Source organism: Nannobrachium achirus, assembly GCF_963921795.1.
Source record: "Nannobrachium achirus genome assembly, chromosome: 13".
Classification (NCBI taxonomy): Eukaryota; Metazoa; Chordata; class Actinopteri; order Myctophiformes; family Myctophidae; genus Nannobrachium; species Nannobrachium achirus.
In genome coordinates, this window is record NC_137833.1 from 58,565,335 (window position 1) to 58,590,932 (window position 25,598).

At 43.1% G+C, this 25,598-nt stretch overlaps 1 protein-coding gene across 1 annotated transcript in view; it reads left to right on the plus strand.

Moving 5' to 3' along the window:
- cdh5 (cadherin 5) overlaps positions 1-25,598 on the plus strand; it is a gene marked incomplete at its 3' end in the record, with an annotated part of 52,949 nt that overhangs the window by 15,332 nt on the left and 12,019 nt on the right. Inside the window, exons 2-13 of the mRNA XM_080740523.1 lie at positions 1,930-2,167; positions 3,186-3,465; positions 4,229-4,351; positions 5,843-6,010; positions 7,364-7,545; positions 9,499-9,606; positions 10,702-10,844; positions 12,331-12,464; positions 13,079-13,188; positions 14,562-14,664; positions 22,231-22,361; positions 23,133-23,247. Of these exons, the coding sequence (XP_080596649.1) occupies positions 1,934-2,167; positions 3,186-3,465; positions 4,229-4,351; positions 5,843-6,010; positions 7,364-7,545; positions 9,499-9,606; positions 10,702-10,844; positions 12,331-12,464; positions 13,079-13,188; positions 14,562-14,664; positions 22,231-22,361; positions 23,133-23,247 (1,831 nt within the window). The 5' untranslated portion in view covers positions 1,930-1,933. The remainder of the gene's footprint in view (positions 1-1,929; positions 2,168-3,185; positions 3,466-4,228; positions 4,352-5,842; positions 6,011-7,363; positions 7,546-9,498; positions 9,607-10,701; positions 10,845-12,330; positions 12,465-13,078; positions 13,189-14,561; positions 14,665-22,230; positions 22,362-23,132; positions 23,248-25,598) is intronic.

Below are 25,598 nucleotides of genomic sequence, written 5' to 3' on the forward strand. Positions count from 1 at the left end.
TGTTTAAGCAAACATTAATATATATATATATATATATATATATATATATATATATATATATATATATATATATATATATATATATATATATATATTATATATATATATATATATATATATATATATATATATATATATATATATATATATATATAATAACCATGTGCTCATCTCTCCGATGTATTTATTGTACAGCAAGAATGAAATGGAAAGACATTATGTGGGTAGAATATGAAATATAACTGGGCTCATCATCAGATCGTCCAGGATTATCTTTTGGGTTTAGAAATATTTTCAATTTTGACAGAAAGTAATTTCAAATAGCATGGCAACAACAACATTCTAGCGGTGTCAAGGAGTTGCTGTTGCTTAAATTCAGGTTTACAAATATACATGCATAGATAGATGGTCCCTATGCAATAATTCTCAAAAGTGGATTTCTATCTAATCTTTTTTCCCCAACAAGTGACACATAATTGGATTTTAGACACAGAAAACGATTATGGATCCATCAGTTTGATTGATATGTGTGTGTTTACTTCAGTAATATACTGTATACAAGATAACGTCTCCCTTTGTTGGAATCTGGACGTTAAGGGCTGATATTTGCAGCATTCCATGTCGTTAGGGGGGTTCCTCCATCAGCTGTGTAATTAATAACTTAATGAATGCCTTGGACTGACTGTAAGCATGTCTAATTTAAACCCTATGCTCATTAGGGCAGCGCTGCACATGGACATAAATTAGGCATCATCGTTACGGTAGGAACCCTAATGAGATGTTGTTGGCTTGTTTCTGCTTCACGCACAAGTGAGTACAGAAAGAATACAAACAATAACTGTCAGTTGGATAATTCTGTTTCTCAATTCAATTCAATTAAATGTTTCAGCTCAGAATAGCCACACAAGCTTAGATTGACCATACCATGTATTGCAATGATATTACCATTGCAATGATATTGCATCTTAGTTTGGCGGTGTATAGCTCTGCTGTGATGATACAGATTACCTGCTCGAATATGAGAATTATCTTGTAGCCAATGAGAATGAACATGAGGTGACAGACTGCTCTGTGGGAGTGTGAATTAATTAACTTGTTAACGAATGAAGAGGGGGGTCCGGGGAGATGGCAACAACACATTCTGCCTTCCACATATAAAATAACTCACGCAGGCTCAATTCAATTCAGTTCAGTTCAGTTCAGTTCAGTTCAGTTCAATTCAATTCAATTCAATTCAATTCAATGACTGTATGTATGCATGTGTTGCTGTGTTGCTAATGTAGAATGTAGATTTCTGTACATCAAGCCCCCACCTATCTATCTATCTCTTTCGAGCTCTGTCTCCCTCCCTCTCTCTCTCTCCCTCCTCTCTCTCTCTCTCTCTCTCTCTCTCTCTCTCTCTCTCTCTCTCTCTCTCTCTCTCATGGTCTCTCACAGGGACGTGCAGAGAATGGCAAGGGCTGAAATTTCTAAAAGGGCCTTTTGGTGAAAATAGTGAAAATAGAAAACCTTCAAGCTCACAGCGCGTCGCGCTTGGAGGTCGGCTATTTTCGGTGCTTGATACCACACTGAACTAAGCATAATCAAGTCAATACTGGAGATGTGGGTATATACAGCAAGGATTTATGCACGGCGAGGGCAATTCTTTCAACATAAGATGCTGCATTCAAGTTCAGGAGAGTTTGGACAAGACAATTCTCATGAATGCTGCCTTCAGGTGTGGCATGGAAAGAGGGGCATTTGCATCTCTTTCACCATAGTAAAAACTGCATTCACAGTCTGGAGAGGGCACTTTTTAGAGACAGTTAAAAGGGCAGGGGCTCAAGCCCCCTTTGATGTCTATGTGTGCACATGCCTGGTCTCTCTGTCTCAGGAGGAATTCATGGTTTTAATGTGATCTTCTGTCTCTCTCTCTCTGTGTATCTTCAGGTAGATGATGGGTGGTCTTCAGGGGTGGGTGATGCTGCTGCTCCCCCTGCTCCTCCTCCTCACGGTCACAGGAGCAGAGGAGCTGCTCCTCCGCTCTGGACCTCCCCCCCAGGTATCGAACCGAAGACCCGCCGCCATACCTCCTCCTGTCCACTTGAGGCAGAAGAGAGAGTGGATCTGGAACAATCTGTATGTGGAGGAGGAGAGGCCCGCACCCATCCCCTACAAGATAGGACAGGTATGTTTGTTTTGATTACCTCACAGCACAGTAGGAAGTGATGCTGGTCATTCCCAAGCCCCCAGAACCCTGGGGGCGTCCTGAAACCAAATGGACATGGTGGCCGTTTTGAGGTACTGCAGTTGGGGCCACTAACCACATGAATGCGCGTCGCGCATAGGCTTCTTTGTATTGACGCGTGTTCATACCGGATTACCGGAAGAGCTCGTTCATGAATTTGAGCCCCAGCGCGTCCATGAACACAAACTATGACGAAAAATGCGTCACAGTGGCCCCACTACGTCACGCTTTTATTACGCGGAAGGAGGGGTGAAAACGCCTCATGCGCTGGGTGAGCAACTCAATGCAAGAGGATGGGCGGGGATATCTGGTGTCCTCTCTATTCTTATTATAACTCTATGGTCATTCCCAGTGGTGGAAAAAGTACTCACATTTTCTACTTAAGTAAAAGTATCCTCAATACTGCATTGTAGAAGTTTTCTGTTACAAGTAGAAGTCCAGAATTCAAAATTCACTTGAGTAAAAGTACAAAAGTATTGGCATCAAAATGTACTTAAAGTACTAAAAGTAAAAGTACAAAATGTTTGAAAATAGCAGATCTACAAGCTCACAACGCGTCGCATCGCGGCGTGTTGTGAGCTTGTAGATCGGCTGTTTTCAAATAGCCAAGGTATAAAAATAGGTCTAAAGTGATTTATGTATGTTTTTTGACATATTACAATTTCTATATTTACAAGTCACGAGTAGCAGCTGCCTGAAGGTGACTTTTCATACCAATGTTGAAGGAGGCTAGGGATTTGCTCTCCTTTAAGGCTTGCGGAAGGGCGTTCCACATGTTGGTGGTATAGCAGGAGGACGAATTAGAGCCTTGTTTAGTGTCAAATCTACGTTGAACATGATTAGTGGAGCTGCCTCTGGTGTTGTGATCGTGGACATCCTTGACCTTTAGGAAGTAGTTTGTCAGCGCTATATGCACCCGGCCACTTCACAATGGGCGTGATGTTGCGTCTCTCCGCAGCTGAAGTCCAACCAGAAGCTGGAGGTGAAGCGCTTCCAGATCGAGGGCGATGGGGCCAACTCCATCTTCACGGTGGACAACAAGGGGGACCTGTTTGTCACCACGGTGCTGGACCGCGAGAAGAAGAGCACGTACCACCTGCGCGCCATCATGTACGACGGGAACAACAAGATGGTGGAGGAGCCCGGCGACTTCGTCATCCAGGTCAACGACATCAACGACAACGTGCCCGTGTTCCCCGGGGCCTTCAACGGCTCCATCGTGGAGAGGTCCAGGACGGGTCCGTATAAATATTAACTATTGAAACACTGAGTGCCGCGCTGCGAGCTTGTAGATGCTATTTTAGAAAAATCTGGGAAAATTTTATTTTTTACCCGATTTTGACTCGAATCTATAAGTGTCTTTTGAATCCTTCCAAGCTTTTTTTTTTTTTTTAAAAAGCTATGTTTCTATGTCAGTGGTGCTCAAACCTTTTCATGTCAAGGACCCCTAGAATGATATGTTTATTTGGCAGCCGACCCCCGTCTCAAAATATATTGTATCAGGGACCCCCTAGAAGCAAATATTTGAGTTACAAAAGTTCACTTTAAAAATGAGATATTCAAAGATTTGTAAACATTTTCATGATTTTTCAAAAATAGCAGATCTACAAGCTCGCTGTGTGTCTATTTTTCGATAGTTAAATTATAAAATAATCCTAGGCCTAAATGGATTAATCCAGTGGTTTTCAACCAGTGGCCCTTGAGGGCCGGGTTCCAGGTGGTCCCCAGCTAAATGACAAAATGGACCCTTAGATCTTTAACCCTTATGGGTCGTTTTGGTTTAATTTTACACTCTGACAGGGCTCTATTTTGATTGTGTCTCTGTATTTCGCTGTATGAGCAAGGATGACCATAATTTGTTGCCCCAGTTTGATGATTTACACTGCGGCCACATATAGGACTTTTAAGATTTGAGCCTTTACACAAGCACGCACACACCAAATATATCAACTAACAATAAAGTATAATTTAAACTGCTTGTCTTGTATCCATTCCATTCAGGAACCAAAGTGGTTGAAGTGAAAGCAACGGATGCAGACGACCCGACCACAGCCAATGGGGAGCTGCGATACTCTCTGAGAAAAGAAGGGGACCTATCAGCCTTCACCATTGACAGCATCACAGGTGACAATTTGGCCAAAGTTTGCCCAGTTTTTATAGTAACCTATAGTTGGTTGATTACGTTTGTTGATTATTTTTGGTGCAGCAATGGCCTTTATCTTTTCTTTCTTTTCTTTTTGTAAATTGTCTTAAAAGTAACTTCACTGTCATATGGGGGGAAAAAAAGAAAGAAAAATAAAATCATGTGGGGTTAGAAATACATGCCCACTATCATGGTGCATGTGAAAAGCTCTCCATGGCTCAAAACACTTCCATCTGTGGACGCAACACCCTTTACCCGAGAGGAGGAAATTGTAGAAGAATGATACATTATACTAATAGTGTTATTATGTTTTTTTTATATCAAACCTTCTATATTTTACCATCACATAAAGAGCACCGAAGTCTGGCATAATGTACGCATGCTATGTGGGTTACTTGTTTTTCCTTCTCTGAATTCTCTGTATGCAGCTGTCATACCCTGGGTCCAGGGGGGAAAATAAAAGACACTTTTAAATATAAATCCATGAATGTCTATCTGTGCTGGTTATTCAGTTGTTCAATTACAGTAAAATCACCTGTAAGACTCCCCACAAAATGGTCACTTTAACAAGGTATTATAATAATATTCTCCACACTTGTATTCTCCCCTTCTTGAAAAAAATGTATATTCCCAGGTTCCGCAGGTCAGCTGCACAGGTGCAATGCATTAGGCATTAGGTTAATTGTGGCACCTTTACTAACATGCCAAGTTTAGCTGCACTTGAACAACCATTCCAGGCTGCCAAATCCAGCCCAAGAAACCATAGAAACTGGGGGAAAACCCGACAAAACCCATTTCTTTCCACGCGTGTGCATGAGGACTCCCAACTTTGCCACAGGCTACCCTAGCTTTTGCTGAACTGACGCCACTGATTCCAAAGACGTGTTTAAAGGGGTATTTCACTTTCAAAAAAACTTTTGGTAATTTTATCATCTAATCAGGCTTTTATGAACACCCTGAACAGTTTTTAATTAGCTTGATTGAATATTTAGATATTTGATGTAAATGTTACCAGGCCCTCCAGGCCCAGGGCCTCTCCCCACACACACCCATTGTAACTTCAAACTTCATTTTAACCATGATAGATTCATTAAAATCACCCATTATTTTTTCTGGTGACTCATACTACCCTCCTAATATGTGAGCAGGCCGTGTTTTTTCGATAACATTTTTCATTTATTTTTAATAATATTCTTTTTGTATTTCATTTTTTCCATTTTTCCAAATAATTATTAAAAATAAATGAAAAAAGTTATCAAAAAAAACACGGCCTGCTCACGTATTAGGAGGGTAAAATGAGTCTCCAGAAAAAATAACTGGTGTTTTTAATGAATGTATCATGGTTAAAATGGAGTTTGAAGTTACAATGGGTGTGTATGTGGAGAGAAGCCCTACCACTGCTCCCTGTTGAAAGTGGAATATCCCTTTAATTAACTGTGTTCTGTCTCTGTCTCTGTCTCTTCTCTTTCTAGGTGTGATCAGCAGTAAGACAGACACGCTGGACAGGGAGACCAGGTCTCAGTACATCGTGGTGGTTCAGGCTCAGGACACCAGAGGTATGGCAGCGGGCAGCACCGCCACCACCTCCGTCACCATCACCGTCACCGACACCAACGACAACATGGCCTCCTTCACCAGAAGTACGCAAACGCAACACAACACGCCTCCTATAACTCATTAGCAGGGGTGTCGCACCAAATTCTGCGCCCATGGTACAAGGATTCACTGCGGGACCCCCGTGAATGTTCTTCATAGGGGGAGGGGGTTTAACCAACCCATTTAGACTGGGAACGCATTATTTTGTGCTTTAACTATTGAAAAATAGCTGATCTACAAGCTCACAGTGCGGCGCTGCAAGCTTGTAGATCTGCTTGAAGTCTTTGAATATTTCGAATCCTTCTGTTTCCCGTCTCAAAATATCTAGTTCCAGGGACCCCCTAGAAGCAAAATTTGAGTTACAAATGTTTGCTTAAAAAATACATATATTCAAAGATTTGCACCCATTTTCACGCTTTTCAAAAATAGCAGATTTAAGCTTGTATATCTGCTATTTTTCAATAGCTAAATAATTAAGGCCCCTCCACCTTGGGCCCTAGAGACTCAGTCCCACTTTCCCCCCCTTGCGACGCCCCTGCTCATTAGACCAGGTGTATACCAGGTCCGCTCCCTTTTGCCCCTCTAAACCAAATGGCCAAAAATAGCTGATGTACAAGCTCACAAGAACGTGTTGTGAGCTTGTGCATCGCCTATTTCCTCCCAAAATGGGGATGCTATAGGTTTCATGTGGTTAATAAAACAATTAGAATACAACAATTAAAAATCATCTCCAGATCACTCAATTACGATCATAAATAGCTGCAGTTTCCTCTGTGTGTGTGTGTGTGTGTGTGTGTGTGTGTGTGTGTGTGTGTGTGTGCGTGCGTGCGTGCGTGCGTGCGTGTGTGTGTGTGTGTTTTATCGAGTTATTGGAAAACTTTAGTTACTAGTTACTTTGTAGATCGACGATTATTATTACAAAACATACTGTACATTAAACACGTCTAGATGGCAGATCTACAAGCTCTCAATCCGCCAATTTTCAAAAGACCTTTATACATCTGAAAACTTGAAATCGGACATTAAGCATAATGAGCACTTTTACTTTTGTTACTTTTAAGTACATTTTGACGCCAATACTTGCGTACTTTTACTCAAGTAAATGTTGAATACAGGACTTCTACTTGTAAGGGTGCCCTCAGACCAAAATACCTATGAGAGTGGAATCCGCGTTCCGCCAATTCATTTCAATGATAAGGGAGCGTTTTTTGCAGAAATCCTCTGCTGGCCTGAAACTCCCTCACTCTCATTGAAATGCATTGGCAGAACGCGGATTCCACTCTCATAGGTATTTTGGTGTGAGGGCACCCTAACAAAGTATTCTACATTGCAGTATCAATAACGTTTACTCAGGTAAGACATTTGAGTGCTTTTCCCACCTCTGATGGCGTCCACAGAGACGTACGAGTTCCAGGTCCCGGAGAACCAGAAGTTGGAGCTGAAGATCGGGTCTCTGCAGCTGGAGGACAGGGACCAGATTCAGAACAAAGACCCAGAGTTCAGCATCAGCCATCCCTGGGGCGACGTGTTCAGTGTGCTGCGGAGCCCCGGCAAGGACGGAGACCTCATGCTGAAAAAGGTAACGGAGCCTAGGCCTGTCACAATTATTACATAATTTTGGTGCGCTGGTACAGGGGCTGCACCGCGACTCAGCGTGTCACGTATGCATTGATGTGTTACAAATGTTTGTATATATGTTTTGAATACATGACTGCTGTTGTAAGACAAATTTCAGTGTGAACTGACAATAAAGTACTATATCATATCATATCATATCATATCATATCATATCATATCATTATCATATCATATCATCAATTGTCTAATTATTTTTCATAATCGTCATAATCGTTTCCATGTTGAAAAATGTTCATATATTTTTTTAAAGCAAAAAATTGTGGAAATAGCAGATCTACAAGCTCACAACGCGTCGCATCGCGACGCGTTGTGAGCTTGTAGATCGGCTGTTTCCACTATCAATGTTCTTTTTTAAGTATAAAGTTGTCAAATATGTCAGTCATTTCTTTGTGTATTTAGGTTATGTGTCATATCTGCCACGTGCAACTTCAAAGCCTAAAAGCCAAACAGAAATGTAATTGTCAACGGCAAAAACACAATTAAATCGTTAATCGCAATTATTTGAGTGACAATTAATCGTCATGTAAAATGTCATAATCGTGACAGCCCTAACTGAGCCCCGTCAAAGATGGAGACTTCATGATTAAAACGGTGCAGAGTTTCGTCACCAGGGCCGGCTTAATGGACGTGCTTTAGGTGCTGCAGCACAGGGCACCATGCTTGGGGGGGGGGGGGCACCAAATGGCTGGGAGAAAGTGAGAGAAGAATCAGCCGATGCCCCCGTTGTCATCCCTTAGCTAAGGCTCAGTAGTCTGACTACCAGACCTGTTATCACCCTTGGTCTTGTCATTGCAATGCGCATGCGCCAACACACGTTCAGAGGAATAATGTAACGGTCGTTCCCTCAGCGGGAATCAAACCGGGCCCGGAATAACGTTAGAAGAATGATGAGTACCCGGTTAAAGCGGAAGTGAAGCCTCCTCCTCACTTCCGTTTCCTTTTCACATCGCGCACACTTATTATTATATTAAATAAAAATCATCTAAGCATACATAGCTTGCTGCTTAGCAGAAATGCAATTTTAAAATATATTTTCTTGAACAGTTTCCATTACTCGCCGTTCAGGAGTTGTAGTTCCAGACTATATAGCATTCGGAGATTGTGGAATAGTTGTCTGGCTACGTGAGACTATCCCAACCATAGATATATAAAGCTAGGTACCTCGTCCGCCGTTGGGGTTCATTGGAGTGACTGGTATAAAAGGACCGGTGGAAGTGCAGAGGTGCGGAAAACATGCTGCCACTCAAAGTGACCACTGGCCAATCACAACGCATCTTTTCCGGGAATTCAGTTCAATTCATCATCGCGGATAGGCTACCACATGGTCGTCTTATGTGGCCATGTGGTCGCTTTGTTACATCCTGGCCAATTGGTGCATTCCTGTTGCCGGCGAAAATAAGATAAACACCGAAAAACCCCTGGCAGAGGCGGATGAACGATACTGCAGCAGTCAGGCACGCACACTCAAGCCCCTGCCCTTTTACCCATCGGACCATTAATTCCCCCTTGTAACTGTGGTTCAAAACATTTTAATTGTAATTTTGCGCATATAAAATATATGTAGCCGTTCAGATATCTTATTTTACATCAGTATTGTTCATGTGAACTGGTTTGTTTATGCTTATCCATTATATAGCTATGATTTATCACTCACTCTGCTGGAAAGCAGCAGCGCAGCAGAGATAAGTGAACACAAAGGAGCGCCGTTTCAAAGAGCTGTTCAATCGACTCGATTCGTTCGCGAACGTCCCACCACTGCACATGTTGTTGTTGTTGTTCTACTATTACAACTCTCTCTGTCTTTGTCTTTGTCTCTGCCTCTCTCTCTCTCTCTCTCTCTCTCTCTCTCTCTCTCTCTCTCTCTCTCTCTCTCTCTCTCTCTCTCTCTCCCCAGGCTCTAGACTATGAGACAAAGAACAGCTACAGCTTCAGTGTTCATGTGAGAGAGAACAACCTGGTGTCACCAGCCGACAACAAGGACACTGCGGTCACCAAGACCCAGGTGATCATTATCAATTCATTATATTATTATTAACAAGACAACAAGGACACTGCTGTCACCGAGGCCCAGGTGATCATTATCAATTCATTATATTATTATTACCAAGACAACAAGGACACTGCTGTCTGTCACCGAGGCCAGGTGATCATTATTAATGTATTATAGCCTATTATTATTTATGAATTAATAATTAAGGAGGACACTGCTGTCAACAAGGCCTCATGCAGGAGACAAACTCCACTGTAGAGGGGCGGCATAGCTCAGGGGTACAGAAACCGTCATTAGAGCACAAAGGGTTCCCAGTTCGAATCCGGGCTCCCCCCTGAGTCCTTGAGCAAGCAGGTTGGTGCCTTACATGGTTTCCTCCGCCATCGGTGTATGAATGTGTGTGTGTGAATGGGTGAATGTAATGCACAATCTATGTGAAGCGCCTTGGATAAAGGTGCTATATAAATGCACCATTTTAATACCGTAAACAAGATAATGTATGTCCGGAATGTTTGAATGTACTGAAAGGAAAGGATAGCCCTTAGAGAAGTAATTTTCGAGGGGGTCCCCTACAAATACAGCAAGAAAACAAAGTTACATCTATAACGAATATGTGAATATACATAAATAATTACATACAATACGCGTAGGATGCAAATACATTCACAACATCGGCAGTGCGCTCGCCCGCTCCCACCCGCACCCTAACTGTTCTACAACAAAAATGAAAGTAGGGTAAGATTCAATATCCAGGATAATGAATGAAGATCAAAGGTTAAATCAAATACATCAGCGAATGCCTCTCATGTAAACACAGAGTCGGACAATTTGAAAGTATAAACACAAACCAGCTGAAGTTATGATAAAATGAAGAGAGAGAATCGCCCTCTCTGTGTAGAAATCCATGCCGTTACGCCACATCTCCAGTATTGACTTGATAATGCTTAGTTCAGTGTGATATATCAAGCACTGAAAATAGCCGACCTCCAAGCTCTGCGATGCGTTGTGAGCTTGGAGGTCTGCTATTTTAGATATTTTCACCAAAAGGCCCTTTTAGAAATGTCAGCCCCTGCCTCTCTAACATTCTCTGCACGTCCCTGGTTTCAGGTGACCATCAGGGTGATCGACGTGGACGAGCCCCCAGTCTTCGACAAAGACATCTACAGCTTCAACGTCTTGGAGGAAACCATGGTCAACAACATAGGAATGGTCACCGCCAAAGACCCTGACACGGCCAAAAAGAGCTTAAGGTAGGACACACATGCACACTAGAGGTCTTCACGGGTCCAAAAACCCGAGTGGCCCCGTTTGGTCTCGTCCGATTCCGTCCCGTTCCGACTTTCTTTCTTTTTTTACAGACCGAAACCCGTGACATGTTGTCCCGAAATCCTTTTATTTCCGAGCTTCCGAGAGACCCAACCATTAAATCATTATTAAAATCCCTTTTCATGTACCGAGATCCCTCACTCACGGCAGCTGTGCGGCGTGCGCTTGACAGACAGAAACAAATGCAGAAACAAATGCAAGGGATACAGGAATACTTTTAGGCTATTTTCTATCAACAGAGGTATGTCATTTTCGGTTTGTTTGTCATGGTTTAACTTGAGAAGCTGCTACGCATCACGCACACGCATGCATTACGCACGCACCAAGCTCTTTTTTCCCCGCTGTAAATCTGATCTTAGACCAGCATTATCATCTCACAGTTACAGCCGTTCTTCATGTCGCTGCCTCGCGGCTAATAACGGACCTGAATCTGATCCTAGGTCAGCCTAAACAGAGCACAGCACACACGTTAAACACAACTCCAGTCCGTTCTATATATCCTGATCATAGCGCAGCCTAAGCGCAGCAGCGCACGCCAGCGCACACACACACATTGATTGATTGCTTGCTTTATAGTTTGCATAAAAAGCATAAAGTACACACACGTCACACAGACGGGTCCTATCGGGTCCTCTCGGGTTATACACATGATGATTACAGTCCCGTGTTCCGAAGTGTTCCGAGGGAAATGCGACCGTTTCCAACCCGGATCCGAGTGATTATGATAAAACACTGACCGAACCCGATACGGGTCTCTCGGGTCCTCGGGTAATTTCGGGGTCGGGGCCCCCGTGAAGACCTCTAATGCACACACACGAACACACACACACACACACACACATCAGTGCCAGTGGGTTAAGTTCAGTGTTGCCGTAGTCTTGGGTCGCGCCGACTCGCGCGTCCCCGACGACCCATATCTTTTCTGAGCCGGGGTCGCACCCCCCCAAATTCACACCTCGACAACTGTTTTAACAAAGAAACGAGCCTATATGCATATCAATAGACCTGTATAGTAGGTGTTGAGTGACGTTCGCGACCCCCCAAACATTGAATCACCATTGCACAACTGGTTAAGTTATGTACTATTTATTTTACTTTTTTAATATATATGATTGCGACTGCCAGGTCGCATGTTACTATGACAACTCCACCGGCAGTCCCTCCGCCACGTCACGTCACATTTTTGGCCCTACTCTTATATCCGCCACTGTTGCCCCTATCCATTCCAAACTTTGCACACACACTCCTTGGCTGGCAAACCACAACCCCCAGCCCTGATTTCTCACATGGCCCTCTTCTAGCGCCACCATGAGGCTGATTTTTGCAAAACACATTTTTGGACACTGCTCCTACAGATGTTGCCCTAAAATCATGCAAAGCAATACACAGTCTCTCTCTCTCTGTCTCCAGGTATTCCATAGAGGATAAGGACAGTCCCATAGCCATCAACCCTCTGACAGGTCAGCTGTCCACCATCAGGAAGTTGGACAGAGAGATGGAGGCAACGTACATGTTCCAGGTCAAAGCCCAGGAGGAGCCTAGTGGTACGACACGCACGCACGCACGCACGCACGCACGCACGCACGCACGCACGCACGCACACACACACACACACACACACACACACACACACACACAGTGTGTGATTTATCAATGATGACCTGCTCCCCCATTGATTATCCCATGCAGGTACGTGCACACATAGACATCAAAGGGGGCTTGAGCCCCTGCCCTTTTAACTGTCTGTAAAAATTCCCTCTCCAGATCATGAATGTGAAAGCAGTTTTTGCTATGGTGAAAGAAACGCAAATGCCCTCTTTCCATGCCATACCTGAAGGCAGCATTCAAGAGAATTGCCTTGTCCAACATTTCCTGAAATTGAATGCAATATCTTATGTTGAAAGAATTGCCCTCTCTGTGTAGCAAAATGTGGCTGCTGTTACGCCACATCTCCAGTATGCACTCCATTATGCTTAGTTCAGTGCGGTATCACACACCGAAAATAGCCGACCTCCAAGCTCACAACGGGTTGCGATGCGACGCGTTGTGAGCCTGGCTATTTTCGATATTTCCACCAAAAGTCCCTTTTAGAAATCTCAGCCCCTGCCTCTCTAACATTCTTTGCACGTCCTTGTTGTGCCCTTATGTGTGTCTTCAGGCTTGCAGTCGTTTGTCAAAGTCAACATCCTGGTTCAGGACGTCAACGATAACGAACCAGAGCTGGCCGTGGACGAGGTCTTTGTCTGTGAGAACGACATGGCTGGAACGGTACGTGATCCATAGTCAATCAATCTATCAATATGTTTGTCTCACCTGATTAACTTAAAGCAGAAATAAGCAGTTTTCTGCTGACATAATCATGCAATTGCTTATTTACAAAATATATTTTAATTATATTTTATTCAGGCAGCTAACAATGCTTTCTAAAGAAATATTGTGTGTATGACACTTCCTGGGGCTACAATCTGCCTCCAAAACTATTATTTGTATCTGTGAGAAGTTCTGTCATTGGTCGATTAAACTGGGTGTCAATCAGGACCGCCTCTTGTTCTTGTTCAGATTGGTTGACCTGTCTGTCAATCCTTTTAGCCCCGGTCGGCTGGTTCATGCACCAATTAGCTGCTAATGACAGAGCTTCTTACAGATAAAATAATAGTTTTGGAGGTAGACTGTGGCTCCTAGAATCGCCACAGAGACTAGATTTTTTTAGGGAGCATTGTTAGCCGCCTGAATATAATAAAATAAAATAAAAAAGCAATTGCATGATTCCTGCTTATGTCAGCAGAAAACTGCTTATTTCTGCTTTAACCTTTCTACATGTTATTTACTGTCAACAAAGTGGAAGTTGTTATGTACTTATTTGAACTCGGTGGCCTTGAAGGACAATGTTAATATATATATATATATATATATATATATATATATATATATATATATATATATATATATATATAGCTGGTATTGATGTTGTCAGTTTCACCGCCTAACAGCAGTGTTCATTTTGTTGACTAAGACTAAGACTAAACAATTTCAGATAAGACTAAGCGGTGTGTTATTCAAAAGACGAAGACTAAGACTAAATCTTTGCTGTCAAAATAAACACTGCATGACTAAAAGACTAAAAGACTAAGATTTTTGATATTCAATCCTAAGACTAAGACTAGTCTAAGACTAAGACTAAGACTAAATCAGTCACCCCGCCACCCCAACAGAGCAGTCACAGGCTATAGTTGAGGCAGGGGCACGCAGATGACCGTAAACATGCTCCACGCTGAAGACATTCCAACTTGAGTTGCATCTTCTGGGCACTTTTGTTTGCGTTTAACCTCGCGAAAGCCTCCGCGCAGTCCGCGGTGTTCAGCAGTGCAGTGTGCAGTGAGACTGACTGCGTTAACGTTTAGCCGTTTAGCCTAGTGCAGCTAGACTCTATCTGCCATTGCTAGCACTATAGGCACAGTGTGATAGTATCTGGCTATGCGAGGCTTGTTAACGTTAAACGTGGCTCAGTCAATATGCGAGAACAGATAGGATTTTGGAGCGTAATTACAATGCATAATGTATCTTTTTAAAGCCAAAGGTTAAAGAGTTTAATATGATAATAATAAGTAGCCCACTAACTCAATTCTAAATGTCTCCTCCAGGTGATAGGAACAGTGAGCGCCACAGATAAAGATCTCCATCCTCCAAAGTTCTCCTACTACCTGGCGAAACCCAACGCCAACTTCTCACTGACTGACAACAGAGGTAAGAATGAATGTCTGTCTGTCTGTCTGTCTGTCTGTCTGTCTGTCTGTCTGTCTCAGATCCATGTTGATGACATGACTCTAGAGATGCTGTGCACCGCTTTGCGTGATTTTAGGGCAAAATCTGTAGGAGCAGTGTCCAAAAATGTGTTTTGCAAAAATCTGCCTCATGGTGGCACTAGAAGATGGCCATGTGAGAAATGAGGGGTGGAGGTTGTGGTTTGGCAGCCAATGAGTGTGTGTGCGGTGTGCGCAAAGTTTGACATGGATAGGTGCAACGGTGGCGGAGATATGAGTAGGGGAAAAAGTGTGACGTGACATGACGGACAGAATGACAGACTCAGACAGAATGACAGACAAACAGCCGGTGGAGGTTTTGATAGTATAAGGACGTGAGACGCAGCCAGCTGGAGCTGCTGTCATATTTAGAACAGCAGAAGAAGAGGAAGAAGATGAAGAAGAGGAAGAAGAAGAAGAAGAAGAAGAAGAAGAAGAAGAAGAAGAAGAAGAAGAGGAGAAGGAGGAGAAGAAGGTGAAGAAGTCAACCTAGATATGAGTTGACAGGGGACAACATGGAAGAGACAGGAGGTGACAGGTGACATTATGTGGAGCGGAGTGTGTGTGTGTGTGTGTGTGTGTGTGTGTGTGTGTGTGTGTGTGTGTGTGTGTGTGTGTGTGTGTGTGTGTGTGTGTGTGTGTGTGTGTGTGTGTGTGGCACTGTAGCCCCCGGGAGCTCAGCTATTATTTATCATGTTTATTTATTAATCGGGGACATGAAACAACATTTCAGTTTCCACATCAATGTAAATGTGTTAATGAGCTGCTCTTCATCTTGGAATCCCCAATGCACGCACGCATGCGCACGTGCACGCGCACGCACGCACGCACACACGCACGCACGCACGCACGCACGCACACACACACACACACACACAGAGACACACAGCACATGGTAATGTCTAAGTAAGACACTCAGGCTGAAAGGATAACACAAACATGTCCTGGGACTTGTTTGCATTGTCTCATTCTACCACTCTGACATGTCGAATGTCCTGACACCAGCCATTAAAGCAGGGGTCTTCAACGGGGGGTCCGGGACCCCTAGGGGGTCCTCAGAGTTACTACAGGGGGTCCTCCAAATCTTTGTGTGATAGAAACCTTTTTCTCTTTTTTATATTAACCACTTGAACCCTAGCATCCATATTCGGAGAAAATAGCAGATCTTGAAGCTCACAACGCCTCGGCAAAGAGGTTTGGTGTAGAGGGGGAAAAGAGCAGACTAAGTACAGAGTGAAAGGTCAAATTTATTAAGTAGTGACGGTTCAAGTGGTTATATGAAAACACAAATTGACATGAATCCAAAATACACGATGATTGTGCTGTTAAACAATGAAACTATATGGAATCTAGAAGAGGTTGTGGGGGTCTCTCTCTCAACTAAGGGGTCCTTGCTTTATCATACAAGACTGTTGCACAAAACTAGTGGAAATTGCAGATCTACTAGCACACAATGCCTTGCGGCTTCTAGATCGGCTATTTTCACTATTATAAATCATTTTTAAAATGATAAATACTAAACGAGCGGTTTTGGACATACAAGGTTTCCACCCGACAACAATATATTGATATGTCGATGACAATGTGTAACTGTGTTCGTTTTCTATGCTCTGTTGATGAAATGAATACATGGGCCTCAATGGAAACAAGTCCCCATGATTTTATTTGTGTACAGTACAGTATATCCTTTTAGCCAGATAAATAAACTTCCTTCTGATCTGTCCTGGACAATAGAACCAGTCCGCACACACACACACGCACATGAGCTGCTTAAAAATGGAGGAAAGCTATAGGATAAAATATTCATCACCTACAAGCTTTATAAAACTTGTTAAAAACAAGCAGCCTTTCATTATGGATCAGGAAGGAAACACACACACACACGCACACACACATGCGCACTCACACAAAAACATGCCAAGAGTGTCGTTGAAGACATTGATGTAGTTGTCTGGGTGAGAGAGTGGGATTAACAATCTCATATACTCCTCACTCTCTCTCTCTCTCTCTCTCTCACACACACACACACACACGCACACACACACACACACACACACACACACACACACACACACACACACACACACACACACACACACACACACACACACACACACACACACACACAAACACACGCACGCACACGTGAGTGCTCAAATAAGCCACTTCACTTGTCAAGTGTCTTGTTTGCATGTTGTAGGTCAGGCAGCTACATGACACATATAGGCACATTAACACAGAGAGAGAGAGAGAGAGAGAGAGAGAGAGAGAGAGAGAGAGAGAGAGAGAGAGAGAGAGAGAGGGAGGGGGAGAGAGAGAGAGAGAGAGAGGGAGGGAGAGAGAGAGAGATAGAGAGAGAGAGAGAGAGAGGGAGGGAGAGAGAGAGAGATAGAGAGAGAGAGGTGGGGGGAGGGTAAAGAGGTGACAGGGTTATCCCAGCACTTCATTCGGATGTTTCATGCCTTATTAAAACACTTTTGACAACCAGGGCATGGCTCTTCTGAGCAGGCACGTGCACACATAGACATCAAAGGGGGCTTGAGCCCCTGCCCTTTTATCCGTCTGTAAAAAAGTGCCCTTTCCAGATCATGAATGCAGTTTTTACTATGGTGAAAGAAATGAAAATGCCCCTCTTTCCATGCCTTACCTGAAGGCAGCATTCAAGAGAATTGCCTTGTCCAAACTCTGCTGAACTTGATGCATCATCTCATGTTGAAATAAATGCCCTCTCTGTGTAGAAATCCATGTGGTCTATGATGTCAGACATCTATGATGTCAGTCATCTCCATATTTGGTAAAAGTCTATTTTTTAATTAAAGTCAATAGAGATAATAATGAATACATTTTTCTATAAACTAACTATAAAAAAAACATCTCTTAGCAAAATGCACCCCATGGCCCAAGTGCGTGCCACCGAAAAAATAAAGGTTATCTAGAACAGTGGTTCTCAACCTGTGGGTCAGGGCCAAATTGTCAAATATTAGAGGCAGAATTTGTGAAAATAGTCGTTGTGAGCATGTAGAGCTGCTATATTCAGATTAGAACCATGTTGTGCAAAATCACCAACTCAACTCTTAGTGCTCGTCGGGGTGGAGGGATCCTCAGTTAAATGATTATTTTTGAGGTCCCCAGTTAAATTATGATTATTTTGGGGGTCGCGGCCTGAAAAGGTTGAGAACCACTGATCTAGAAAGATGGAAAGATGGATGGGAAGAAATAAAGTCGTACAAGTACTAAAGTCTGACGTGATTTACACATCCTGCCTGGGTCACAGGTGGGATGAATTCCCATAGACGTGTTTAATACCGCGTCATATAAGAACTGTGTTGAAAAAATAAACATGTGAGCCTGGCGGTTTGACTCTTATGGATGGAGCATCAAGTGACGGTGAGAAAATGTCAGGAACAGACTGTATAAATATGATCCAGGGGTGTCACACCAAATCCTGGGCCCTGGGTACAAGGATTCACTGCGGGCCCCCCATGAATGTTCTTCATAGGAGGAGGGGGTGTAACCCTTTTAGACTGGGAACGCATTATTACGCGTTATTTTGTGCTTTAACTTTTGAAAAACAGCAGATATACAAGCTCACTATCTGCTATTTAAAAAAATCGAATAGAATATTTCAAATCCTTCTAAGGTCTTTTGAAAAACCTGTTCCTATGTCAGTGCTCAAACCTTTTCATGTGAAGGACCCCCACAATGATAAGTATTTTGGCCACAGACCCCCATCTCAAAATATCTTGTTCCGGGGACCCCCAGAAGCAAAATTTGAGTTACACATTGTCGCTTAAAAAATACATATAGGCCTATTCAAAGATGTGCACACGACTTTTCAAAAATAGCAGATAAGTGCTGTGCTGCGAGCTTTTTCAATAGCTAAAGTATAAAATAATGAAGGCCCCTCCACCTTGGGCCCTAGTAACTCAGTCCCACTTTCCCCCCGCTTGTGACGCCCCCTGATCAGTGCCACCTCTCCGACAATATCGCCGGGACAGTTTGCTTATTTTTGGACCACAGTTCTTATATGAGACGATTGTTAAGATGAGCCGATGTTATTCTCCATAGAGAAATTACCTCCGTTACCCAGGGGATGAGCGAGTGAAGTCAGGTACTCTATATCCATCAGCTATAATTATATCCAGGCCAAGTCCACCACACCACACATACGTGATGCAATGACCTGCAACTTGCAACCTCTTGCAACACAATCCCCAAATTGTGCCGACCTGCAACGCGGGGTCAATTCAGGCCAACTGCCATATTGTCTCTGCAACGTCTCGCAACGGTTATGTGTGCACGTCGCACCCGAGTTCAAATCCTACTCCTGTCAGTCATATCTACTGTCTGGGGTGTCGCACCAAATCCTGGGCCCTGGGTACAAGGATTCACTGTGGGCCCCCCATGAATGTTCTTCATAGGGAGGAGGGGGTTTAATCCATTTAGACTGGGAACGCATTATTAGGCCTACGCATAATTTTGTGCTTTAACTATCGAAAAATAGCAGATGTGCAAGCTCACAGCGTGGCACAGAGTGCTGTCAGTGGTGCTCAAACCTTTTCATGTGAAGGACCCCCAACATTATATGTATTTGGCCGCGGACCCCCATCTCAAAATATTTAGTTCAAGGGGCCCCCAGAAGCAAAATTTGAGTTACAAATGTTCGCTTAAAAAATACATTCAAAGATTTGCACACATTTTCACAACCTTTCCAAAATAGCAGATCTACAAGCTCGCAGCACTGTGAGCTTGTATATCTGCTATTTCTCTATAGCTAAAGTATAAAATAATTAAGGCCCCTCCACCTTGGGCCCTAGTAACTCAGTCCCACTACCAATACCATTATGATTGTTTCTTTGCTTTCCTTTATCATAATAACGTTTTCAAGTTCATCTTCCAAGTGATACATTATCTGCTACAGTTGTTGTAAAATGCTTGTTGCGGCCGTAGGTCGCAGTTTAGTATCAAAACCTCCACCGGCCGTCCGTCGGTCGGTCGGTCGGTCGGTCGGTCACACGTCACACCTTTGCCCTGCTCATATCTCCGCATCAGTATATAGGGCTTGTTTGTTTATTGTATGATATCACGCCACATCATCAGCTGTGGACTCTGTGATGTCATCGTATCTCCATATATGGCCATCTCCGTATATGGAGATATAAGTCGTCCATGCCCAAGTATGGGCTGGTGAGGTCAGACTTTGTGTGATGCGTAGGTTATCTCCATATATGGAGATTCAACATTCCAGGCAATGCTCTCTTCCCTGGTGAGAATTGCCCCTTTATATAGGGCTTGTTTGTGTATTGTATGACATCACGCCACATCATCAGCTGTGGACTCTGTGATGTCATCGTATCTCCATATATGGCCATCTCCGTATATGGAGATATAAGTCGTCCATGCCCAAGTATGGGCTGGTGAGGTCAGACTTTGTGTGATGCGTAGGTTATCTCCATATATGGAGATTCAACATTCCAGGTGTAACTATGGCTGCCCGTATGACGTGAGAGGTGGAGGTTGTGATATTTGTGGAGATAAGCGACCAACGGTCGCTTATCTCCCGATTAGGGAGTCTTACTGGTGGTGTTTCGTAAACACAACGAGTGTTCCGTAATTATATGAACGATCGTTACACTTAACCTTGTAAATTAAAATAGGATATTGTGCCACTTAGTCTTCCTGCTAGCTCTGCTAAAACTCGCGCTGCTGCTTCACCTGCCAGTTTGAAGACAGACTCATGCCCTGGTTTGTTAAGGATCTTGACATCAGATATATTATGAACACGCACAGCGCCTGCTTTCCTGCCTTTGTGTTCCAGTGGATTGCTCCAGCACGAGGATATCGGGTGCATGTGTGGAATGTCTTCGCAAATAACCCTCGATCAGCAGGAAACTTCTGCTTTAGCGGAGATTTGCGTAATGACACCATTGTTTTCTGTCCGTTCCAGCTCTCCTGGCAGAGTGAAGTGTTGTTATGATTCTTAAAGTTTATTTCATTTCCTCAGGGGTCCTCCAACAGGACCCCCAGTTGGAGATTGCATTAGTCGACAGATTGCCCCCCCACTTCCGATTTGAATTGATTTCTACACTCTCAGTGTTACTGAGTCCATGGGGTCCATTTGAAAGGTTTACTTTTAATAATCAATATTAATAATATACTTATTATTGGTTTCACTCATTATTTTACTGTTAAAAAGGTGGTGCCATAGTTGTGTTCTTTTTCTGGTTTCATGTGTCTATGAGGTTGACAGTACTTCATTAGATCCTCCTCCTGTATAATCATAATACCTGATAATCATGTTTTAGGGGGGAAATAAATCATGGCACTGCATCTTTAAGTCTTGCAGACGAAGCCTAGTAGGATAGTTCTGTTATCAAGTCATAGTCTGTACTCACTATGTGCTACTTACTCTATATCATTTAAAGTCATAGGCCCTCATTTATCAACGTGGTGTAGATACAATTTTTGGCGTACGCCGAAATTGACGCAATTGTTGGCATTTATCATCGCATTGTGACTTTGACGTTGGCGTACGGTACGCTCAGATCTAACGTCAAGTTCACCACTTTGTTCCATTGCAGACATGCTGAGCAGCATTGTCTAACTATCTGACAGGCATCTGGACATATGTCCACTCCAAAATGTATATACTATATACAAAATAATTCCTTTGAAAATATAACATTTTATAAAAGCATACATCGTGGACATGCACAGCGATTTTATTTCCGAGTTACAATGACTTGTAAGCAATTGCAATCTAGTGATATGGAAGCAAGTGTACCAAAATGGTGCGAAGGCTTGCGTGTGTTTGTGTGTGGTCTGTGGGATCGTCACGCAGACACGAAAGGGAGTGATGCGTGTGGGGAAACTCTTTCTTTTTATGTTGTGAGGTCGTATTCCGGTTGTTCAGGTCGTAAAATTGGGGCATTTCCGGAATATTTAAGGGCGTGTTATTTAAACGACGCCAGGTTTCAGCTGGCGCATTTATCCACACTAAGGTCAGGTTAGGATGCGTTGATAAATGCCACTTCAACGTTGCCATACACCAATATTTGAGGGTATCCTATTTTTTACACTCCATTGATAAATGAGGGCCACTGTCTGTACCAGGCACGTGCACACATAGACATCAAAGGGGGCTTGAGCCCCTGCCCTTTTATCCATCTGTAAAAAGTGCCCTCCAGAAGATGAATGCAGTTTTTATAAGTGAAAGAAATGCAAATGCCCTCTTTCCATGCCATACCTGAAGGCAACATTCAAGAAGAATTTCCTTGTCCAAACTCTCCTGAACTTGAATGCAGCATCTTATGTTCAAAGAATTGCCCTCTCTGTGTAAATCTCCAGTATTGACTTGATTATGCTTAGTTCAGTGTGAAAGCACCGAAAATAGCCGACCTCCAAGCTCACAACGCGTTGTGAGCTTGGAGGTCGGCTATTTTGGGTATTTCTAACATTCTCTGCACGTCCCTGGTCTGTACTCACTATGCACTTTTATTTAACCACACAGACAACACAGCAGACATCAGAGTGAAGCTGGGGACCTTCAGTCTGGACGACCCCAGGGATTACATCTTGGAGGTGGGCATCAACGATGGAGGACAGCCCCCCAAGAGCAGGGTCACCCCGCTACCCATCAAGGTAAGACCACCTTAAATAGTGCAATTCTCGCTATTTCGACTAAGGGTTAGGTTTTAGGGTTAGGTTTAGGTTTAGGCATAGTTTTACTGAGGTAGGGTTAGGGTTTGGGTTAGGTTTAGGCATAGTGGTTAACATTCACCTGGTTAGCATTCACCAGCGTCGGCAGGTTAGCATTTCACCAGGTTAACATTCACCTGCATCAAACAAATGTCGGAATATGGACACGCTCCCCCTTAAATAACCTTAACCATGACCCTGGTAATAACGTGACCTAGCATTTGCCAACGAGTCTGAGGCCATAAGCTAGATGCAGAATAGATATTCATGGGTTGGATTTGTAGTACTACACCAGCCATTTTGAGGACCAACACAGGTGTTTTGATTAACGTAGAACATTGGTTCTATGCCAATCAGACAAATTGAACACCTGTGTTGGTCCTCAATATGGCCGGTTTAGGACTACAAATGCAACCCATGAATTCCAAGAACCAAATTTAGAGTGAACATTTTTAACTAAAAGTCTTTGCTTCTGGGGGTCTCTGGAACAAAATATTTTGAGATGGGGGTCTGCGGCCAATTACATATCATTTTGAGGGTCCTTGACATGACCAGACAAAGTTTGGGAACCACTGACATAGGCAGATTCTACAAATATCATCTAAATCCTAACAGTTTTCTGAAAAGAAACGCATGTTGCTATGAAAGTGATTGATTGATTGATTGATTGATTGATTGATTGGTTGATTGACAATGTGATGCTGGTGTGTCCAGGTGTGTAGGTGTGATGCCAGGCGGGTTCACACGCAGTGCAAAGCGGCGGCTCTGAGGATGGGAGTGAGCGTCCACGCTCTGATCGCCATCCTGCTGTGTATCCTCACCATCCTGGGTGAGTACAACACACACACACGCACGCACGCACACACGCACGCACGCACGTACGTGCGTACGCACTCTGATATCTATACCGCTATGTATGCATATACAGTACATACAATACAATCCATTTTGAAAACTAGTATAGAAATAGTAATCTAAGAAAAAATAAAACATAGGTAGACTGAGCACCTATTCAGTAAGAACTTTATAAACTAAAAAAACTGGAAAAAAATACTATCTAAATTGCAGGTCATTGACCTGGTATCCTATAAGCCCCTTTTCGACTGCAGCTTTAGCACCACACTACATGACACTACACTACACCACACCACATACAAATATCTACATTTTCCATTACACAAAGGTACCCCTAACGCCTAACGGTAAGAAACAAGACCCTTTTAACTGTGATTGTAATAAAATATACATTTGTATTACAACTATCCTAATTATAATACACTATAATGGATTATATAACTGATTATAATACACTAAAGTATTAAAGGGGAAGACCACCCATTTTCAATATTGAACTATGTCATTAATATACCTTAGAGGAGTTGTGTGGAAATAGACAAAAAGTTCCCCCCTTCTGTGTTGCCTAGAACTGGAAGATTGATTTTGGTGTTTGTATTGTAAAGTACAACTTGATGACATCACACCGTTGTAGTTTTTTTCTATTTCCACACAACTCCTCTAAGGTATATCAATGACATAGTTCAATATTGAAAATGGGTGGTCTTCCCCTTTAATGTATTACTATGATAATTATAATACACTATAATAGATTATAACAGTGGTTATAACACAATATTATAATCTATTATAATGTATTACAACTATATCCTGGTGGTCTAAATGAAATGTCCGTGAGTGATCAGTCACTATGAAGTGTTTGGCCCTGTTTGGCCTAGCTCAGACCTACTCTAGAGTGGATACTTTTTAGTACCATGTTTAGTACTGCTTTCACACCACTCTACCCAGGTCCTTGTAGTGGAAAACCTGGCACAGGTGGGCAGTGTGGAGTGGTGAGATGTTGGGTCGTGTCAGTGGAAAAGGGGCTATAGAGTGTGTACAGATTTATAATTATTCTTTGGCATGAATATTCTACTGTTAGACAGATGATAGGATCATTGGTTTACCTATGATCCTGGATTACGATTGATATACATTTGATGTTCTACCTTGTGTTTATACCTCGCTTACTGTAAGCCACTCTGGATTAAGAGCGTCTGCTGAATGCCTGAATTGTAAATCGTCGTTGTCGGGTGGAAACCTTGTATCTCCAAGTTCCATTTGTATTTATTTGTATGTTCTTTCGCAAAGCAAAGCCCCTGCTCCCTCATACAAGGCCATCGCAAAAAGTAGTGAAAACAGCCGATCTACAAGCACACAACGCCACCGCGAGGCGTTGTGTGCTTGTAGATCGGCTGTTTTCACTATAGTTTAAATCGTTTTTAAAATGATAAATGCAAAATGAACGGTTTTGGACATACAGGGTTTTCACCCGACAATGACGAAATTGTAAATAGTAAGGCGCGGTTGGCAGCTGATGCTATAGCCAGGTGGGAAGCGTTCAACAAATCTGCTGGTCTGGCTCTCGATACAAACACCTAGAGCTGTTTCATAATTCATGTTTTCAGACAGCTCCACGCAATAATGAAACAACAAACTGCCGGAGCGGGATTCAGACCTGCGGCATGAGCTGTGTGTGTGTGTGTGTGTGTGTGTGTGTGTGTGTGTGTGTATGCGTGTGTGTGTGTGTGTGTGTGTGTGTGTGTGTGTGTGTGTGTGTGTGAGTGTGTGTATGCGCGTGTGTGTGTGTGTGTGTGTGTGTGTGTGTGTGTGTGTGTGTGTGTGTGTGTGTGTGTGTGTGTGTGTGAGTGTGTGTGTGTGTGCCAACACCTAAACCGCTTGGCGAATGCTTCCAGGGCTAATTGGAAACCGCTTTGAGGAAAAAACATCAATGATTTGACTAAAATGCCAGCCTGGCGTACCAGCCGCCAGCAAACACACACACACGCACACACACACGCACACACACACACACACACACACACACACACACGCACACGCACACGCACACACACGCGCGCGCGTGCGTACACAGAGAAAAACACTCACTTTGTTTTTTCATCTATACAGTAAATGAAAACCAGGTTTGTGGGTTTTTTGTGAGCAGGAACTTGTTGGTTTTATGAATAATTCAGCGTGGGTGAATGTACCGGTACGGTAGGCGTATTAAACAAAGGCCTGCGGCTGTGAGCTCAATATTCTGTTTGATAACAGTTCATACTGATATCTGGACGGGAGATAAAGACACTAGTCAGCAGTGGAGGAAAGCAGGCACGTGCACACATA